Source organism: Perissodus microlepis, chromosome 10, assembly GCF_051167445.1.
Source record: "Perissodus microlepis isolate ML-2025 ecotype Zambia chromosome 10, ASM5116744v1, whole genome shotgun sequence".
Classification (NCBI taxonomy): Eukaryota; Metazoa; Chordata; class Actinopteri; order Cichliformes; family Cichlidae; genus Perissodus; species Perissodus microlepis.
This window is the reverse complement of record NC_140470.1, coordinates 7,153,535-7,172,831: the sequence shown is the minus strand read 5'-3', so window position 1 is coordinate 7,172,831 and position 19,297 is coordinate 7,153,535. Positions and strand designations below refer to the sequence as shown.

At 44.0% G+C, this 19,297-nt stretch overlaps 1 protein-coding gene across 5 annotated transcripts in view; it reads right to left on the bottom strand.

Moving 5' to 3' along the window:
- srrm3 (serine/arginine repetitive matrix 3) overlaps positions 1-19,297 on the bottom strand; it is a 130,333-nt gene that overhangs the window by 31,450 nt on the left and 79,586 nt on the right. For all 5 annotated transcript variants that reach the window (XM_084941659.1, XM_084941660.1, XM_084941661.1 and 2 more), the window contains 4 exons: positions 17,599-17,700; positions 5,858-5,959; positions 5,319-5,399; positions 4,785-4,853 (listed from right to left, as the gene is read on the bottom strand). In XM_084941659.1, the coding sequence (XP_084797785.1) occupies positions 4,785-4,853; positions 5,319-5,399; positions 5,858-5,959; positions 17,599-17,700 (354 nt within the window). The remainder of the gene's footprint in view (positions 1-4,784; positions 4,854-5,318; positions 5,400-5,857; positions 5,960-17,598; positions 17,701-19,297) is intronic.

Here is a 19,297-nt window from a genome sequence, read left to right as displayed (position 1 = left end):
ACTGGGAAAAACAGAAAGTGGTACAACGTGGAATACAGTGAGCCAGAGGAAATTGCTGGATTCATGGGTTCCATTAATGCGGAGCAAGTAAACAACCTTCAAGTGACACGGTCTGAAGATGCCAAGTCATGCACAGACAAAACCAGATATGAAATATTAGTGGTGAAGGAAGACATCTTCTCACAAGCCAAACAAACTGAACTTGACAACTGGAAAAGAAACAATGTGTTTGAAGTGGAGAAAGATAAAGGTCAGAAATGTATATCAACAAGGTGGGTGTGCACACTCAAGCAAACACCAGGGGGCATTGTTCCCAAAGGTAGACTGGTTGCAAGAGGCTTTGAAGAAATAAACACTCAAGAACTTTCCAAAGACTCACCAACATGTTCCTCCGAGTCCCTGAAGATGGTCATAGCAGTCATATGTCAAAATCAATGGAAACTGAACTCTATGGACATTAAAGCAGCTTTTCTGCAAGGTAAAGATTTAACCCGAGACGTGTACATCCGACCACCTGAAGAAGCTCAGAGCAAAGGAACTATATGGAAGTTGAATAAATGTGTTTATGGCCTGGCAGATGCTTCATTATTCTGGTACAACAAGGTGAAAGAAACCATGCAGAAGCTGGGGGGCACAGTGTCAAAAGTTGATTCAGCCATCTTCTACTGGCTAGATGATCTCTGTAAGGTGACAGGGGTACTTGCATGTCATGTAGATGACTTTATGTGGGGTGGTTCAGACATGTTCTCCACAGTAGTCATCCCCAAACTGAAAGCTGCTTTTCAAGTTGGACGAGAAGAACATAACAGCTTCAACTACATCGGGATGGAGGTTCACTTTCTTCAGAATGAAATACAACTACAACAAGATGCGTACATAAAAAACCTACAGCCTATTCCTATTGATCCCACCAGGGCACCACAGCGGGAGGCTCCTTTAACAGATACAGAGATAAAAATCCAAGATTGGACAGACATTGTGGGTAGCAAGACAGAGCAGACCCGACATCATGTGTGACATTTCCATCTTGGCATCAAACACAAAAAATGCTACTATTCAGACAATGCACAAACAAACAAACTGATCAGAAAACTTAAATCAGTGGAGGTTACGCTGAGGTTTCAGTTCTTGGGTGAAAGCAAATCCCTCAAATTAGTGGTGTTTAGTGATTCCTCGATGGGAAACCTCTCAGACTGAGGCACACAAGGTGGACACTTTATCATGTTGATGGGAGGAGGTGGAAAGTTTTCGCCCATATGCTGGCAGTCGAAACGGATCAGGAGGGTGGTACGGAGTACACTAACAGGAGAGACTTTGGCCCTTGCAGATGGGATCGACGGTACTGTTTTTCTGGCTGCACTCTATTCTGAGCTCACCACTGGTGATGGTACACACAACATCTTGCCAATCGTCTGTGTAACAGACAACCATTCCCTTCTTGATGCTGTCAAGTCCACAAAATCTGTAACTGAGAAGAGGCTTCGGCTCGACATCAGTAGCATCAAAGAACTTATGCACACAGGGACTATTCAGCACATCATATGGACATCTACCAAAGAGCAGCTTGCTAACTGCCTGACAAAAATGGGAACATCAGCACTTGGACTACTAAGAGCCCTGAGAGAAGGGGAATGGCAACTGAAAAACTGAAAGGACTAATGACTAAAAATAAAAAATAACACAAAAAAAATGGGTTTTTTTTTTAAACACTAGTTTGGAGTGGGTCAGTTTTTTTCTGTGGTTGTACGAAAGAAGGCAACTATTAAAGTTGGAGTTACTATGCCAGTTGTGTGATTATTGGACCAACATTTATCCCCTGTTACAATAATGTGTTTAAGTCTACCAGTCAGTCACAATGTTAATTTTAAAAATCCTGTGGTTAAGAACTCTCTTAATGTTTCGTTTCAGTGTCGACGACATTTCGGGCTGAGGCAGTCGCTTGTCTGCTCCCCTATTGCGTCAAATCATCTTTTTTTTTTTTTTTACCAGATCTCAGCGATGCAGGGTTCAAGGTTTGGTACAGCAGGGGAATTATCTGTTTCTCGGATCTGTTTGTTAAAGGGTAATTTTTAATCCTTTGAAACATTATCTAAAGATTTTGGAATCCCATAGACTCACTTCTTTAGATATTTACACGCCCGTAGCTTTGCAGTTAAACACTTCACTTCTTATCCAAGTCTACCTACTGACTGTCCACTTTGAGGACTGTCTGCAATTTCGACCTATTGCTAGAGGCCATATCTCTCAAATATATAGCACATTGCAGCATACAAAGGCAGACTCTGTGTCCAAAGCCAGAAACAAATGGGAACTGGACTTAAACCTCCAGATCTCAGACGACCTATGGGACCTTAGTGTTAGCAGGATCCATGAATCCTCAATCTGTATACGGCATTGTATAATACAGTTTAAAATCCTTCGTACCTAACCAAAGCTAAACTAAACCAAAATATACAATACCTCTGATGATGGATGCCCGAGGTGCAAGCAATCACCCGCTACTATGAGCCATATGTTCTGGACCTGCTCTGATTTGAACCGGTTCTGGGAATTAGTTTTTAAAGCTTTTTCATATGTGTGTGGGAAAACACATATGAAGCACATATTTGGTGTCCTCCCAAACCAACACGGTATAGCTTCTTATCAAATGTATGCATCTCTCCTGGCACGCAGGCTAATTCTTCTTAAGTGGAAGGATTCCGGTCTGCCAGTGTGTGTTCAGTGGGTAGGGAGGTAGATAGAGCATTTGAGATACAGTTTGAGAGGGTCTCAAAGTAAATACTACAAAACCTGGTCATCCTTTATTGAATATGTGGAGAAGTTGTCATTTACTGAAGTATTACTGCTTTTATCTGTGGGGTTTTTTTCTTTAAAGCCACCTACTATCTGTAGCAAGCCAACAAGAACTGCACACAATGCAGCCCCCCCCCCCCCCCCCCCCCCCCCTTTATTTATTTTATTTTATTTTTGTTTGTTTTTTGGTGTTTTCTGCCTTGTTCACATGGTAGTATTTCTTGTTTGTGTCCATAGATTATACATTTTCCTGCGTGGCACAACCAGTTTCACAATGGCAATGTTTGTAATCGCAATTCCAGTTATATTTTTCTGTATTGTTGTCACATTGGAAAATCATAAATAAAGTTATCAAAAAATAAATAAATAAAATAAAACTGGCTGCCAGTAGACAGCTGTTAATTATGAATAGCACACTAGGCCCAAGTGTCAAAGACCTCTTTGAATGGTTGTTTCAGGACCACAGACTGGGCTTCACTTCAGCCAAAGCAGAGAAAGAAAGAAATGGTCAAAAACAGCAGAAAATGTGGGACAGAGGGATCAAAGGCAGGGGGAGTGATGTCAGGCCTGGTCTTATCAACTTTACCAACAAAAGACTGTAAGAAATGTTCCTGGAAGGTAAGGGGTGGGATATTTCAGCAAACAATGCACTCTGAATCACATGCATCTATATGTGCAGCAACATCTGCAGGGAGCTCTAACAGCAGTTCTGTACTTTACATGTGTTGGTCATCACACTTAGTAGAACATGCTGCTCCCTACAATAAAGCCACACTTATTGACCAAACCCCTTTAACATAATAAGCAGGATATGGGCTATTCCTCAGTCTTCAGCACAGGACTGACACATCACCTTCCTATCACTTTTCACCCTCATTGCAGTTTCCATGGTGATTAGTCAGGCCGGCCTGTGCAAGTTATTTTCCTGAAGAGCCCTACATCTCCCATGCTGTTTTACACACCTACAGCATGCAGCACAGAGTGGGAGGGAGCACTTTGTTGATGCTCTGAAAAAGGAGGAGTAATAAAGCTGTCACAGTAATAAATGTGGCTGGTATGTGACTGAGAGCTGTGGCCCTCGTGACAGCCCATGTTTCCCCACCGAAGGGCCTCAGGTAGGGACTGTTGTGTATGAGGTGTTATTCTGGAGAGGACATTCTTCTCCTCCTCTGTCACAAACTCTGGTGACAGCTGAATCCCTCGCCACGGCACAACGTTTATCACAAGGGCATAAACAGTATAGCTATGAGACGAATATGCACCCAAATGGCCTGAGATCAACCCGCTGCTATTTTAAAGAAACAAAGACCAGCGAAATGGTAGCAGGACAGGACTGCATATAATCTCCCCCTTCCCCTTCCTAATCTGCATCTTAAAGAAGAGCATCAGAGGAGGATGTCTCTTTGGAGGAACGTTGTATGTCGCCCTCCTGCTTCCTTGTTCTAGACATTCTGATATCAGCAGCACCTGCAATGCAGAACATCCTTGCTGTAAGGCTGAAAGGGAGGCGCGGCAATGAGTAGAGAGGACATGGGGGAAATGGGATGAGAGTGGATGGATGGAGGAGGGAAAGCAGAGCAGGGCAGCGCAGTGATGCTCAGCAATTTAGTAAGAGGCTCATTTTTCTTGAGTTGTGCGCCCCGTCATACAGACTGGGTTATTAGAGCAACACATTTAGCCCATTTCCCCTTGAGTCAGGCAGAGAATGAGGGAAACCAGAGGAGGAAGAGGCCACTCTACCACTGCTTATTGCTGTTATGATATCCCAAGGCACCTAGAGTTTTTGTTGATGAGCTCTTGCTTTTGGGGTCTCTTCCAAGTCTCATTTTCACCTTTCCCTTTTCCTTTAATATTTCGGATAAATGAACTACAGTGCTGAAAATGCTTCATCACAAGGCGAACTGTTGATCAAAGCCTTCAAAATCCAGATTCTTTACCTTTGCACACACACGCAAACACACACACACGTGCGCGCGCATGTGCGCACTCACCGGTCTCGCTTGTGTTTCTTCCCACTCTTTTTCTTCTTCTCTCTGTGAGTGGGTGAGAAGCTGCCAAACCTGTTGATGGAGAGAAGGATAGATGTTAAACTGTGGCTTTTCACTCAACTGCATTACATTACCCCTCAGATAGGGTCATTATGAGCAAAGGTATCATCTTATAGTGGCTCAGCTGATTTCTCTCTCAACTCTATTCATCCCTCTGCCTTTCTCCTTTTATTGTGGCTGCTCTCTAATGCCTCTGTGTCTCTTCTTTTCAATCTCTTGCTCCCCCTCTTTTCCTGACCTTGTCAAAAGAAAATGGGAGATGAGGGTATGCTTTGCTAATCGCTCCCCACCCCCATGCACAGTCGTGCTATCTGATGGCTCATTTGTGATACTCACACCAAAATAATTGGAATTCCGTTTTACAAAACCACCAGTGTAATTATTCTGTCAGCGGAGCTGGTGAAAGGAAAAAAAAAAGGAAAACAGAGCAAAATCGAACCACTTCATCAGCGATCAGTGGAAGCTGTTTCCACTCACCGACTCCTTCGACGGCCAGATTTCTTCTTCTTCCTTTTCTTTGGACGAGGGGAAGGTGAGCTGCTTGATTTCCTCTTCACCCTGAATTGGCCGCATCAAGAGAGTTAGGGGGAGCATAAATCATTTACAAGCGATTGCTATTATAATCATCTCCAGTTTTCAATTTCTGATTACAGTTATTTGCCGATGCTTTGCCAATAACAGGAATGATAAGTGTATATTTTCTCATTTTCTCATTTCATTCATAACACAATATCCATACAATACATCTTACCATGCAAACAAGAAATCACTTTGAGGAAATGACACTTAATCTTGTCTATGAAGCGGCACACACACGCACACACACAGAGTACAGTCTAAATGACCATCTATGTGACAGTTTTCATATATAAATAATAATTGCTGCCTACCTCTGCATGCACACACGCACTGTGGGTGATATTTTAAGATTTTTTTGTGTTTACATTTGGAGGAAACACCCACAAGCCATGTGACAGGGACGACAGACAGCTGATTTAACACATCCTTGAACATACCTGTTGTCACCATGGTAGTCATGCCCATAATCTCCATCTTCATAGCCAATCACTTCAGGGTCCTCTTCATACCCATCAGGGGGATAGTGCAGGTGGTTGACCCTGAAAACACATGAAGAGATTGTGGTGAACAGTGTGTCTTCATTGTCTTCAGTGAAAACATGCAGACAAACAACAGCAACATCTGTGTGGGGCTTCTTCATAATTAACTTTTTATATTTGCCATCTTAGCTGGGTGTGTGTGACCATGGCAACCACAGACACTACTGAGGGGGAAACAATACAGGCACCTATATGACTCACATCTTCATCAGCAGAATGAAAAAGGATGAAAAGAAGAACTGAGCAACATCATTTTCACCATGTGGGGACATTAAACAATTAAAATAAACAAAGCCGACTTGTGTCATATTTATAAATATTTTTTTTAAACATACAACCTAATCAATTTAGCCAAGTGATGGATTTATACCAGGTGGATAGTGGATAGAGCAGCAGCATGTGGTGTGCAGGCTGCCAGGGTTGAAGGAAGCTGAGAGAACGTTGATGATGGCAGCTGCTCACTGTTTGAAAGAACCTCAGGAAAGAGGAGTAACAAGTCTGCAGACTATCATACTACCATACTATACTAATCTGATGTCAATATTAGAGAACTTTACATTTTTAATACAATTATCACATTTGTTTAGGGATTTTCTTGCAAAGAGATTTTCTTTTTACCTTCAAAGAGATTGTAGTCAGAGCCAAAGGGAAAAAAACACTGTCATTGTTATACATAAAAATGGCGATTAATATGCTGAAGTATAGCAGACATTTTATTTATCAAATAGTAGGAATGCTTCACTGCACATGGACAGCCAAGAGAAACTTTAATTGTGACCAACAAACACAGTAAGAGGGACATTATGCTGGTAAAACAGCCACTCATCAGCGCCCTCTAGAGGACAATTGGTGAAATGTGACACTTTTCCTAAATGATTTACTGTATTTAGTGGCTCTGTGTTAAGAAATTATGCAACACAAGTGTAGCATATGGAAAGACATCTGGTGTAAAATCAGTACCAAATCATAGACGTGGATCTTCCACTCTGGTAACCCAGTTGGAAATAAGGTAGCAGCAGAAAGAAAATGCTAAATTATTTATTAAATTTTCTGAATGTATTAATCATATCTTGGATTTATGGGTTCAGCTCAAATTGGTAAAATGCTCTGATCACAAAGTAACACCAAGATGAATGAAAATTAGCTTTACAGGCATGGCCCGACTGATTTTTAACATAGCCTTATTGCAAGTAGAAAGTCTTAAGGGAAGCCCTTATTTTTAGCCCTTACAGTGTTAGACAGAAAGTCAGGGGGTATTTATAGGCTAATAAATCCTGATGAAACAACAACTGTATAGGACGTTTTATACCAATGCATTCCCTCTCAAAAAACTATAAATGTTAGGCTACCACTAGAGAGAAGTCAACGGTGTTCATCCTCTAGAAGCCATGAACAGATGTACAAAAATGTCATTCTAATCTAATGCTCATTTATAAAAATGACCCAGATGACAGATCAATGATGCCATCCTTTGGTGAGGCTAGAAACATTCCACCTACCCATATGGTAAATAGCATTAAATTTTAAAGGAACAAAAACCAAAGCAAGAAAAATAAAACGACTATTACACGACAAAAAAATCAAAATCAAAATCAAAATCTAATACAACATGAGTTCTATACCGACAGTTGCAATTTTCCCTCACTGCAGCAATGAGAATATCATTAGCTCTCAATCTCTTACAGACCAGCTTGTGGGATTCCTATCTTCAGACTTGTTTATCACACATTGCATTGTATGTATTGACAGATGGCTGGAGCCTCCTTTCTTCCTCTTGGCCTCACTACCCTCTTCCCTCTTAGGTGCCTCTTCTGGTCTGCCAAATGTGACCTTGCCACGTGTGATGTTAAAAAAAAAACCCACACCATACTGACTCTTTTTTTCCCTCATGCTGTCACAACTCCCAGAGTTTATCAGCTCAAACTATTATAACACACTCAGCATGTCATATTCTGGGTGTTTTGACGCTTCCCCCCCTACACACATATGTAACACATGGGAGCACTGTCTTTAGCGAAGACAACAGATAGGTTCTCAGCGCGACACCATGCCTCCTTTATTAATAGGTAAGAGATAAAAAAGGACTGTATAATCAGACAAAGGTGTGATATAAATTTGGATAAAACGGAACAGTGATGTAGAAGAAAAAAACAAATAAGTTGTGTCAAGTATCTGGAAGGAGAGAGTGGAGCCAATAAGAACAGGGAATGGGGTCTGGTGGTTAGTTGAGAAGACTTTGGCCTTTAATTGGCTGAGCACCACTAGGCACAGCAGGGATGCTAAGAACCAGCAGAATTACATCTGTGATGAACATGAGTTACAAAAATCAACTTAATTGGAACTCGCGCAACAAAAATATCTGCCTCAAACAGCAGAATTAAGTGAGGAGAGACATAAGGCAGCGGGGGTGTCAGACGACTCAGATGTTTGCATTAGAAAGTGAAGTTGAAAGTTTGCGAGGGAATATAGACTATAGATGATATTACACAGAAACACATCGATACCCTGCAGTATTATTTTTTGGTTAGATTCACTAAAATCTCTGTAAAGTCTATATTTTTATTATTTAGCTTTTGAAATCCAGATGGTGTGGCCTCTCAGACTAAATGCAGGCTCCAGTCCAAGCCTCTGGTAATGTAATTGGCTTGGCCTTGGAGGAAGTGTTCGGATACTAGGCTTGTGCACATTCAGAAGCAGCTGCATAATCTCTTCCTTACCATCAATATTTTTCTAAAAAAATGCCATCACTCCACATCAGCCAAATACAAAATATTTAGCATGGCTGTATTAGGTAGAAACCTCTGGGAAAGAGAAATAAAGCCAAAAAACTAGAGTTTCTCTTAGAGCCACTTTAAGCTGGCTGTAAAAGTGAGTCAATTCACATCGACGCTCATGTTAAAATGCCCAACTGAAGTGATGAAACTGACATGTTTACAGCATAGTGGGGGGAAAAAAAGATCTTGGCTCACCTTCATAACAGCTGTATGGGGGTGACTGTTTTTTTGTAACTGATTAATTTCACACTTTTAAGGCTTAAATGAGGTCCGCTGTAGATGATCGCTGAATGCTAAGTACTGCCTCTGCTAATTTGAGTAATTGGACTGGACCCATTGGTCATGTCAGAGCATTTTAATGGAGTTAGCTTACCAATTCAGATTGGAATGTGGTTTATTGTACTATCAAAAACTTTGCAGTCCAGGTAAGTGAAATTCTACTTTTCTCTTTTTTCCATTTTCTTTCATTTTTTTTTTTTTTTTAACTTATCACAAAGTAACATTTCTCTTTGCAGTGCATCCATGCAGTCAATGGAGTCATCTTGATAAGCAAGTTTGCTAACATTAGCTAATAACCTAATATGCACTAATTATCTATTACAAAGCCAGATCTCGATTAACAACATCTGCACTGTGATTTAAAGTCGGATGTATTAATAGTAGGATGTGTTAATAACACAGCAGTTCTAATTGTTTGTGCTATTCACTTGACAAATTTCTTACTTCTAAAAAAAATGATGAAAAAACATCTCTAATGGGATTCACAGACTTTACCCATGACCCATGAGTGTGCTGACTCAGTTAGCTGAAGTTGCTTTAGATTCTTTTAAACAGCAGGGACATTAAAATGTAAATAATTGTGAAAGATTCATAACAGCATGCGACTTTAGCATTACTTGCTGACTTTACATTTAATGTCTTGATTTAGTTTTTTCAAAACAAAACAAAAAGAAATTGTTGCTTTAGCTGTCGGTGTTGGGTGTTCAGAAGACCCTTATGAAAAGAACATCGAGGGAACAGTTTACCCTGCCCGGGATAGGGTTACCGGGGCCCCGCCCTGGAGCCAGGTCCGGGGAGGGTGCCCGAGGGCGAGCGTCTGGTGGCCGGGCCTTAGTTCATGGGGCCCGGCCGGGCACAGCCCGAAGAGGAGACATGGGCCCATCCTCCCGCAGGCCCACCACCCGCAGGAGGCGCCATAGGGGTCGGGTGCATTGTGTGCCAGGTGGCGGCCAGGAGCGGAGGCCCTGGCGGACTGACCCCCGGCAGCCCAAGACTGGCAATAGGGACATGGAATTTCACCTCTCTGGTGGGGAAGGAGCCTGACTTAGTGCGTGAGGTTGAGAGGTACCGGCTAGATATAGTCGGGCTCACCTGTACGCATGGCTTGGGCTCTGGAACCAGTCTCCTGGTGAGGGGCTGGACTCTGTCTCAGTCTGGAGTTGCCCCTGGTGAGAGGTGGCGGGCTGGGGTGGGTATTCTAATATCCCCTCGGCTTGCTGCCGGTACGTTGGGGTTTTTCCCGGTGGATGAGAGGGTTTGTTCCCTGCGCCTTAGGGTCGGGGAACGGGTCCTGACTGTCATCTGCGCTTATGCGCCGAGTGGCAGTTCGGAGTACCCAGCCTTCTTAGAGTCCCTGGGGGGGGTGCTGGAAGGTGCTCCACCTGGAGACTCTGTTGTCCTGCTGGGAGACTTCAATGCTCACGTGGGTAACGACAGCGAGACCTGGAGGGGCGTGATTGGGAGGAACGGCCTCTCTGATCTGAACCCGAGCGGTGCTTTGTTATTGGACTTCTGTGCTAATCACAGTTTGGCCATAACGAACACCCTGTTCGAACATAAGAGTGTTCATAAGTGCATGTGGCACCAGGACGCTCTAGGCCGTAGGTCGATGATCGATTTTGTAATCGTATCACCAGACCTGCGACCATATGTTCTGGACACTCGGGTAAAGAGAGGGGCTGAGCTGTCAGCTGATCACCACCTGGTGGTGAGTTGGATCAGGTGGCGGGGGAGGACGCTGGACAGACCTGGTGCACCTAAACGCGTAGTGAGGGTGTGCTGGGAATGTCTAGCAGACGCCCCAGTCCGCGAGATCTTCAACGCACACCTCCGGCAGAGCTTCAACAGCATTCCGAGGGAGACTGGGGACATTGAGTCCGAATGGACCATGTTCAGCGTCTCCATTGCCGAAGCTGCTGCATTGAGCTGCGGCCGCAAGGTGGTTGGTGCCTGCCGTGGTGGTAATCCCCGAACCAAATGGTGGACACCAGAGGTGAAGGGAGCCACCAGGCTGAAGAAGGAGTCCTATCGGGCTTGGTTAGCCTGTGGGACCCCGGAGGCAGCCGACAGGTATCGACAGGCCAAGCGGAATGCGGCTCAGGCAGTGGCTGAAGCAAAAACTCGGGTGTGGGAGGAGTTCGGAGAGGCCATGGAAAAAGACTTTCGGACTGCCTCGAAGAGATTCTGGCAAACCGTCAGGCGTCTCAGGAGGGGAAAGCGGTGCTCTACCTGCACTGTGTATAGTGCTGGCGGAGCGCTGCTGACGTCGACTGAGAAAATTGTCAGGCGGTGGAAGGAATACTTCGAGGACCTCCTTAATCCCACTGACACGTCTTCCGAGGAGGAAGCAGAGTCTGGGGATGAGGGGAATGACCCGCCAATTTCCGGGGGCGAGGTCACTGAGGCAGTTAAACAACTCCTTGGTGGCAGAGCCCCTGGTGTTGATGAGGTCCGCCCCGAGTTCCTGAAGGCTCTGGACGTTGTAGGGCTGTCCTGGTTGACACGCCTCTGCAATGTTGCGTGGAGATCAGGGGCAGTACCCGTGGACTAGCCTCCTCAGCCTCCCTGGGAAAGTCTATGCCAGGGTGCTGGAAAGGAGAGTTCGTCCGCTAGTCGAACCTCGGATACAGGAGGAACAATGCGGTTTTCGTCCTGGTCGCGGAACACTGGACCAGCGCTTTATCCTCTCGAGGATACTTGAGGGTGCATGGGAGTTTGCCCAACCAGTCTACATGTGTTTTGTGGACTTGGAGAAGGCATTCGACCGTGTCCCTCGGGGTGTCCTGTGGGAGGTGTTGCGGGAGTATGGGGTGTCTGGCCCATTGCTACGGGCCATTCGATCCCTATACAACCGTTGCAAGAGCTTGGTTCGCATTGCCGGCAATAAGTCGGACTCGTTCCCGGTGGGTGATGGGCTCCGCCAGGGCTGCCCTTTGTCTCCAGTTCTGTTCATAATTTTTATGGACAGGATTTCTAGGCGCAGCCAAGTGGCGGAGGGCTTTCGCTTTGGTGGCCTCAGAATCTCATCTCTGATTTTTGCGGATGATGTGGTTCTGTTGGCTTCATCGGGTGAGGGCCTCCAGCTCGCACTGGAATGGTTCGCAGCTGAGTGTGAAGCAGCGGGAATGAGGATCAGCACCTCCAAATCTGAGGCCATGGTTCTCAGCCGGAAAAGGGTGGAGTGCCCACTCCGGGTCGGGGATGAGTTCCTGCCCCAAGTGGAGGAGTTCAAGTATCTCGGGGTCTTGTTCGCGAGTGATGGGAGAAGGGAGCTGGAGATCGACAGACGGATTGGGGCTGCAGCTGCAGTAATGCAGACGCGGCACCGGTCCGTCGTGGTGAAGAGGGAGCTGAGTGTAAAAGCGAAGCTCTCAGTTTACCGGTCGATCTACGTCCCTACCCTCACCTATGGCCACGAGCTGTGGGTAGTGACCGAAAGAACGAGATCGCGGATACAAGCGGCAGAAATGAGCTTCCTCCGAAGGGTGGCTGGCCTCTCCCTTAGAGATAGGGTGAGAAGTTCGGCCATCCGGGAGGGGCTCAGAGTAGAGCCGCTGCTGCTCCACATCGAAAGGAGCCAGCTGAGGTGGTTCGGGCATCTGACAAGGATGCCCCCTGGGCGCCTCCTGGGTGAGGTGTTCCAGGCATGTCCCACCGGGAGGAGGCCCCGGGGCAGACCCAGGACACGCTGGAGAGATTATATCTCTCGGCTGGCCTGGGAACGCCTTGGTGTTCCCCCGGATAAGCTGGAGGAGGTGGCTGGGGAGAGGGAGGTCTGGGCCTCTTTGCTTAGGCTGCTGCCCCCGCGACCCGGCCTCGGATAAAGCGGATGAAGATGGATGGATGGATGGATGTTGCCCCCACAGGGCAGGAAAAGAAACTCGCTGCCAAAAAGAGCAATTAACAACAATTTAAACAATCTAGTGGTCCCAATGCTTAGTCATTAGTGACAAATCAACCAATTCCCCATCCTGTCTGTAGTTTCCTAATTTATACTATGCTCCATTATGCTGGCGACATCTGTCCAGTCCAGACAGCGTTCCTATTAGGCAGATGAGTGAGTCTCTCTGCTGACCTGGTGAGGTAAGAGCCTCTCTAATTCAGCCACTGTCCCTGAGACTTGGCAGTGATGGACTATGGCCAAGGGTCTCCCTAGGGCTGTAGCACCAAGTAGTGCAACTCATTCATAGCCTCTTTCAGACAACCACTCTGCTCGTGAAGTCCTGCACATGTTTCTGTTGCTGCAGAGAGTTATAGTTTGTTATTCTGGGGAGGAGGCAGGTGGTGGCTGTATGGATTACTCTTCATTATATGTATGGGGGCAAACTACAGAGACTTTAGAGTTGTCATATTGAGATGAAAAGTTTACTGTGCTGGGATTTCTATAAGCCATGATTGATTAGATGGTTGTCGGGGAAAAACCTTGATCTTGTGGATGCACAATGTTTAGATAAGGTATAACCACTTCTATACAAAATAAGATATATTTCTGTTTCCTAATAAGGAAAGGCTGGTCTCGGGTATTACATCAGATATTGAACTGCTATCTGAAACTGAGGGGCAGCCTCGGTAAGTAAGCACAAAAGGCTCTGAGAGGCTTTACATGCTGCATTCCTTGTCTCGCTCCACATTCCCATCCATTCTTCAGGAAATCAATGTGGGACACCAGTAAACAGAGTTATGAGGTAGCACATCCATGCTTACTGCTGGCTGTTTATTGCCAGTGTATTAAGCTACAGCTGAGAGGCCTAGCCTGTCAATAATTCTTGTCCCTGAGGAAAAGATGGCATGTGAATAAAACCTCCCAGCTAAGCAAAATCAAACACTCTGAAGGCAGTAGCATATTTGTGTTTGTACAACCATTGGAGAAGCATTCATTTAGCCTATGTGCATCTATATTTATATATCTCTGTTCTTTCTTCAAGTTACAATCAGCTTCTACCTAGATTATTTGCCTTATACTGATTTATCACATTCTGTCATTTTCTTTCCTCAGACTTCCTGTATCTCTTATCAATTTGTAATACCTTTTCTCAATCCAACCAACATATCTAATTGAGGAGTCTGCAGCTATGCTTCTGGCTTTGTTAGCCTGCACTGGCACCCAAACATGCTCATGACAGCATTTCTAACATGCTGGTATTTAGCAGGATTGTCTTATTACCCTTTCAGTTTAGAAGCATGGTTGATTTTGTTTTTGGTTAGCATGCACTCATACAGCCAAGCTCTTATTTGTGAGCTGATATTGCTTCCATAAAGTAGTCAGATGGGGTTTTGCAGAAGGGATGTCTGCACTAGATTATTATAACAGCTATAGTTGTAGAGAAACCTAAAGGCAACAGTTAGCTTAATGATTGTTTACATTTACTGAACTTTTACTCAGCAGCATCTGCAAAGCATTTTACAGACCGTGTCAAAGAAGTCACCAGTGTGACTGCATGCTGTTACAAAAAATGGCCAAAAAGTTCGCTGTAAACTTTGCAACAGTTTGCATATCACAGCTCAGCTATAAACTAGTCACATAATCTCAAATCTGTTAGCTGATTTGATCTGCTAATTGTTCATGATTAACACTGGAGGCTTTGAGTGGTGTACTTTTATTGGTTAGCCCCAATAATAGTTTTATAATAGCAGACATGAATAGTTAGGGCATCACTGGGCTTCAGTGGTAGCAGCTCCACCAAAATTCAACAAAAAAGCTGCATTAGATGCCTCCTCTCTCATATTCAAGGAAAACTAACTCATAGGCTGTGGTTATAACTTCAGTCTAAAATAACAAGGTTAAAATGATTGAATATTCTGCAAAATGTAGCTTTTCTCTTTTTCTCCCTTTTTATAATGCATATTGACTAGGAAGGACAGAGGCAGATGTCGTTAATGGAGAGGACACATCACACATGTTTAACACAGGACACAGGAAGAGTTATGTATACTACTCTAGCAAGTCCGTGCTGGCTGTTTATCACTGTGACTGTATTAACGTTATAACTTTAATATATTTATTAAAGAACATATTTCTGATCTGCTTTTTATTAGTGGTTAGTATCAATGGGGGTCAACCTACAGATTAATTAAGGCATGTTAATGTCTAAAGAGGCATTTCACTTCAGCTTACTTCACACAGAGGTCTGCTTGTGTGTATTTTTTTTAAATCCTGGGTGAGCGAAAAGGATAAGGAAGAGTGGGAGGATAACAACCCTGCAAATTACAAGCTTCTTCAATTTTCCACATCAAGGCCTTTGTAGAGAGGGAATGTTGCAGAATTTCAGGCGAGCACAGACATCCTAAATTGACCTGACTCACAAGTGCCCTTGAGAGTGAGCTAATGTGAAAAGCAAAGCATGCAGAGTTTCCTGTGTCTTTATAGTTTGCCGTCTTTGGACCATAAAGGTTCATCTCATTCATCTTACTGTACATCACGGCTGTGGGTAACTCCTCCTCCCCAGCCTTCTTCTTCATTTCACTGTGGTTTAGTTAAACGTCAGACAACAGCTGACATGCAGAGGAGGGAGAATCATTAGTCGCGACTGCGAGACAGGAAGCATGAGCGTCATTAACAGTCATTAGTTCAGAGACAGCAGGACAGGTTGCCACCACGACCATGCCTCTCTCCATCACTCACAGGTTCAGAACACTGAGTCAGGAACGCCTCCACACCCACATCCTGCTGTTGCCATTCCTCCCGTATTTCAAGGTTCCAGCCTTTGTGATTGTGTCTTTCTGTGACGTGGACAAAGTCTTTTTACACATTCATTCATTTTGATTGCTTTAATTCCGTCTTTGCTTGCCTCAGAAGAGGCACTCTCCCTCCCACCTTGCGCTTAAAGCTTGAACGAGGCTTAGCACTAAACAAATTGACAATTATCATGCCAATCTTCGCCTCATTGGCTTCCAGCAGAGTTTGGAATAGACTTTAAAATGCTACTGATTATTTTCAAAGCACCAGGGTTTTAACTATTCCCTGTGTATTCACAGAAAGGCAGTGCCAGTCAAAAGCCATTAAAATTTATTGCACTTTTGCAATTACGGTCCACGTTCTTTGGAACCAACAGCTTCAAGGTATTATTTGAGTTGCAGGCCATTTCTCATGACCTCTTTTAAAATCAATTTCTGTTAGCATTTGCTATTTATTGCTGCCTAGTTATAGTAGTTTCATTTATTATGAAGCATCTGCATTCATTTTCTAATCAATTTATCATCAAGGATGATGCCTAATGACTTTGCTAACAATGTGTTTGCGAGAACAAAAAATGGAGGTGAGATAGGCTGTGAAAGAATATGAATACATTCTTTGGTTATGCATGGACAATCCTCTGAAAAAAAACCAATGAAATATATAAATTTTATGCAGAAACATCCACCCCTCTCCTCTCTTCTTCTCTGACCCGACTGGCACAAGTAGCTGTTAAACATTATTGTACAAAGACAAAGACTTATAGCTTAAGGGCAAATTTACAATGCAAGGCAACCAGAATTGCATAAAATTGATGAGAGGAGAAAATTCTGCTTATAATTTACAGACAGTGGCCTAATTTATGAAAATGTACAAAGCTCTCTCTACAGAGAGAGGAGCAAAACAGATCTATCAGAACTGGGTGGGTACTGTGTGTGTGGGGTCTTGGAGGTCGAGTTTTTCGGGTCGAGTCTCTGTAATAAACATCCCATTTAATAAACACTAGAAGAGGATTTTAGGTAGTGCCAGACATGAACAGTTAGTGCATCACTGGGCTTCATTTTTGGGATTTTGAAGACCGATACCATTTTTTTTCTGTCACACATAAAGCATAAACGGGTTTAACATTTTTTAGGTGTAGTTACTGCACTTACGATTCTTTACTAAGATAATATGATAATGTTGCATAAATTGGCACAACAAGTTACCCGTTTATGCTCTGCCTGACTCTGCAGGTTGTTGTGCTTGTGCCATTCCAAACAAGATGTTGCCAGCAGTGCAGATGCTGACTGCCCTCAGGCCATTTATCCATCCACTTTCTTCCACTTATCCAGAGCCGGGTTGTGGGGGCAGCAGCCTAAGCAGAAAAGCCTAATCCTCCCTCTGCCCAGCCACCGCCTCCTGCTTATCCAGGGAACACTGAAGTGCTTCTGGTCCTGGGTCTATGCGCCCCCAGACACGTCACCCAGGACACGCCCAAGAGGCAACATTCTTGTCAGATATCTGAACCACCTGAACTGGGTCCATTAAATGTGGAGGAGTAGGGCCTCTACTCTGAGCCCCTCTTGAATGACTGAACTCACTCAATCTCTCAGAGAGAGGCCAGCTACTTTTCAGAGAAAGCTCATTTCTGTCGTTTGCATCTTAGGTATCTTTCTTACGGTCACTACCCAAAAGTGGTGACCAAATTCACATAGTGGTCAAACTGTGTAACATCAACACTCATACCATGGCTGAAGGGCGTTTCTCCCTTCTCTTCCTTACTTTTTACATTTGCATTTATCAGTGGTTATAAATGCAGATGCAGCTGACTGATGATTTTAAACTAGTGTGCACCTCTAGGAAATCTGACCTTCAGTGGTAGATTTTCTAATGCACGTGTCACAGATATCAAAGCTGACGACGTAACTTACATTGGTTGTGTGTGGGAGCCTTCTCTGGTGATAACACCTTCTTTGTCCATCAGCATTTGTCTGAATGTGCTTACTTTCTGTCGGATTTCTTCTTCTGTGTACCTGAGGATAAGAAAACACAACAGTTAACAGAGAAGCAAACACATGTTCATCAGTAATCCGCAGCTTTGAATAGCGGGTTCAGCAGTTAGCGAACAAGGATGAATCTGAATTCTTCTCAGTGTTAACCAGAGTCTATGTGAAGGCCTGTGAACACTGACACGGCAGCCTTTAATAACAGCACCGATTGCAGCAGAGGAACTGGCAAAACTAACTGTTATCTGTCATAACTGCCAGAAGCTCGCGTAGGAGGCATGTCGTGCCCCGCTATCACACAGAGTCAGAAAAAATGGCAAAGGCTGTCTTCTGACCGCATCCTGACCAAAAATTACAAATGATGCACATTCTGATGATTCACCGTCAACCTCTCTGGTCCCAGGCGGGCCGGTACTGCATGTTTTATTCTGCAAGTGAGCACCGTGACTCGCAACTGAGCTGAGAGTAACTGCAAGCAGCTTGTGGAGCTCTCTATCAGCTGACACAGACAAAATAATGAGGATCTCTGCAGAGACACAGAAAAATCAATTACTGTCTCGGTCATATTGTAGATTTGTATTCATATTTTTTTAATCTAACATATTTGGCTTTTTTTTTTAGATGGCTGTGGCTGTTAGTAGGGGCAAAAGAAGAGGAGCAAAATGATCAGTGCTGTAATGACGCTCTAATTTCATTGTGAATGTAACAATACGAAATGCACAGAGTAAATCAGAAAGGTAAAACTGTTTATGCATACAGCTTTAGGCTACATCTTCCCAGTCTGTAAATTTCACAAGCAGCGGCCACAGTAGCACTACAGGCTGCCTCTGTAGGAGCAGTGACAGCTCTACAGTGGAGACAGTAATAATTCAACTAGCCTGTCTGAACAAGTCCCGTTTTAATCTACAGATACTCATAGTTCAGCCGTGCAAGAACATGTGCTTGACAGGACATGGCTTCTTAATTTCACTGCGCGCCGAAGCCCATCTCCTGGTAAATTCACACCAACTTCTAAACCATCTCCAAGTTCAGCTTGGGCTGTGGTAATGAGCTGTAATGAGTTATAGAGCCAGAGAGAAGGCTGGAGGTGGGAGGGAAAAGGGAGAGAATTAATAAAACTGTGAAATGGTGGCCAAGAGCCACACATCACAGAGGAAGACTGACTGGGACCCACTGGTATTAATAAGCAACTATAATGTTTATGTCACATTGAACAATGAAAGAGATCCAGCACTGTGCTCACACAGAAATCCACTGAGATTTACCACACAGCTAAAAACACAGATACCTGTCTTGACCATAAAACTGCATTCATTGTGTCTTTGAATCTAAACCTACTGGTGTGTGGTGTTTTCATATTTGGTGATCGGCCAATTAGTGCTAAGTAACAGACTAATAAAATACTAGAATTTCACTCCTGAAAACTAAAGGACAACCTTCCTGCAGATGGTCTGTACCACACTGCAAGCCATATTATTTGTAAGATGAAATGCTCCAAAAGGCACCAGCAGCACAAAGATAATAGATTCAAAGATTCAAGATTCAAGATTCAAAGTGTTTATTGTAATGTGTACAGAAGAAATAGCATTTCTCTGTGCAATGAAATTCTTCCTTTGCTGTCCAT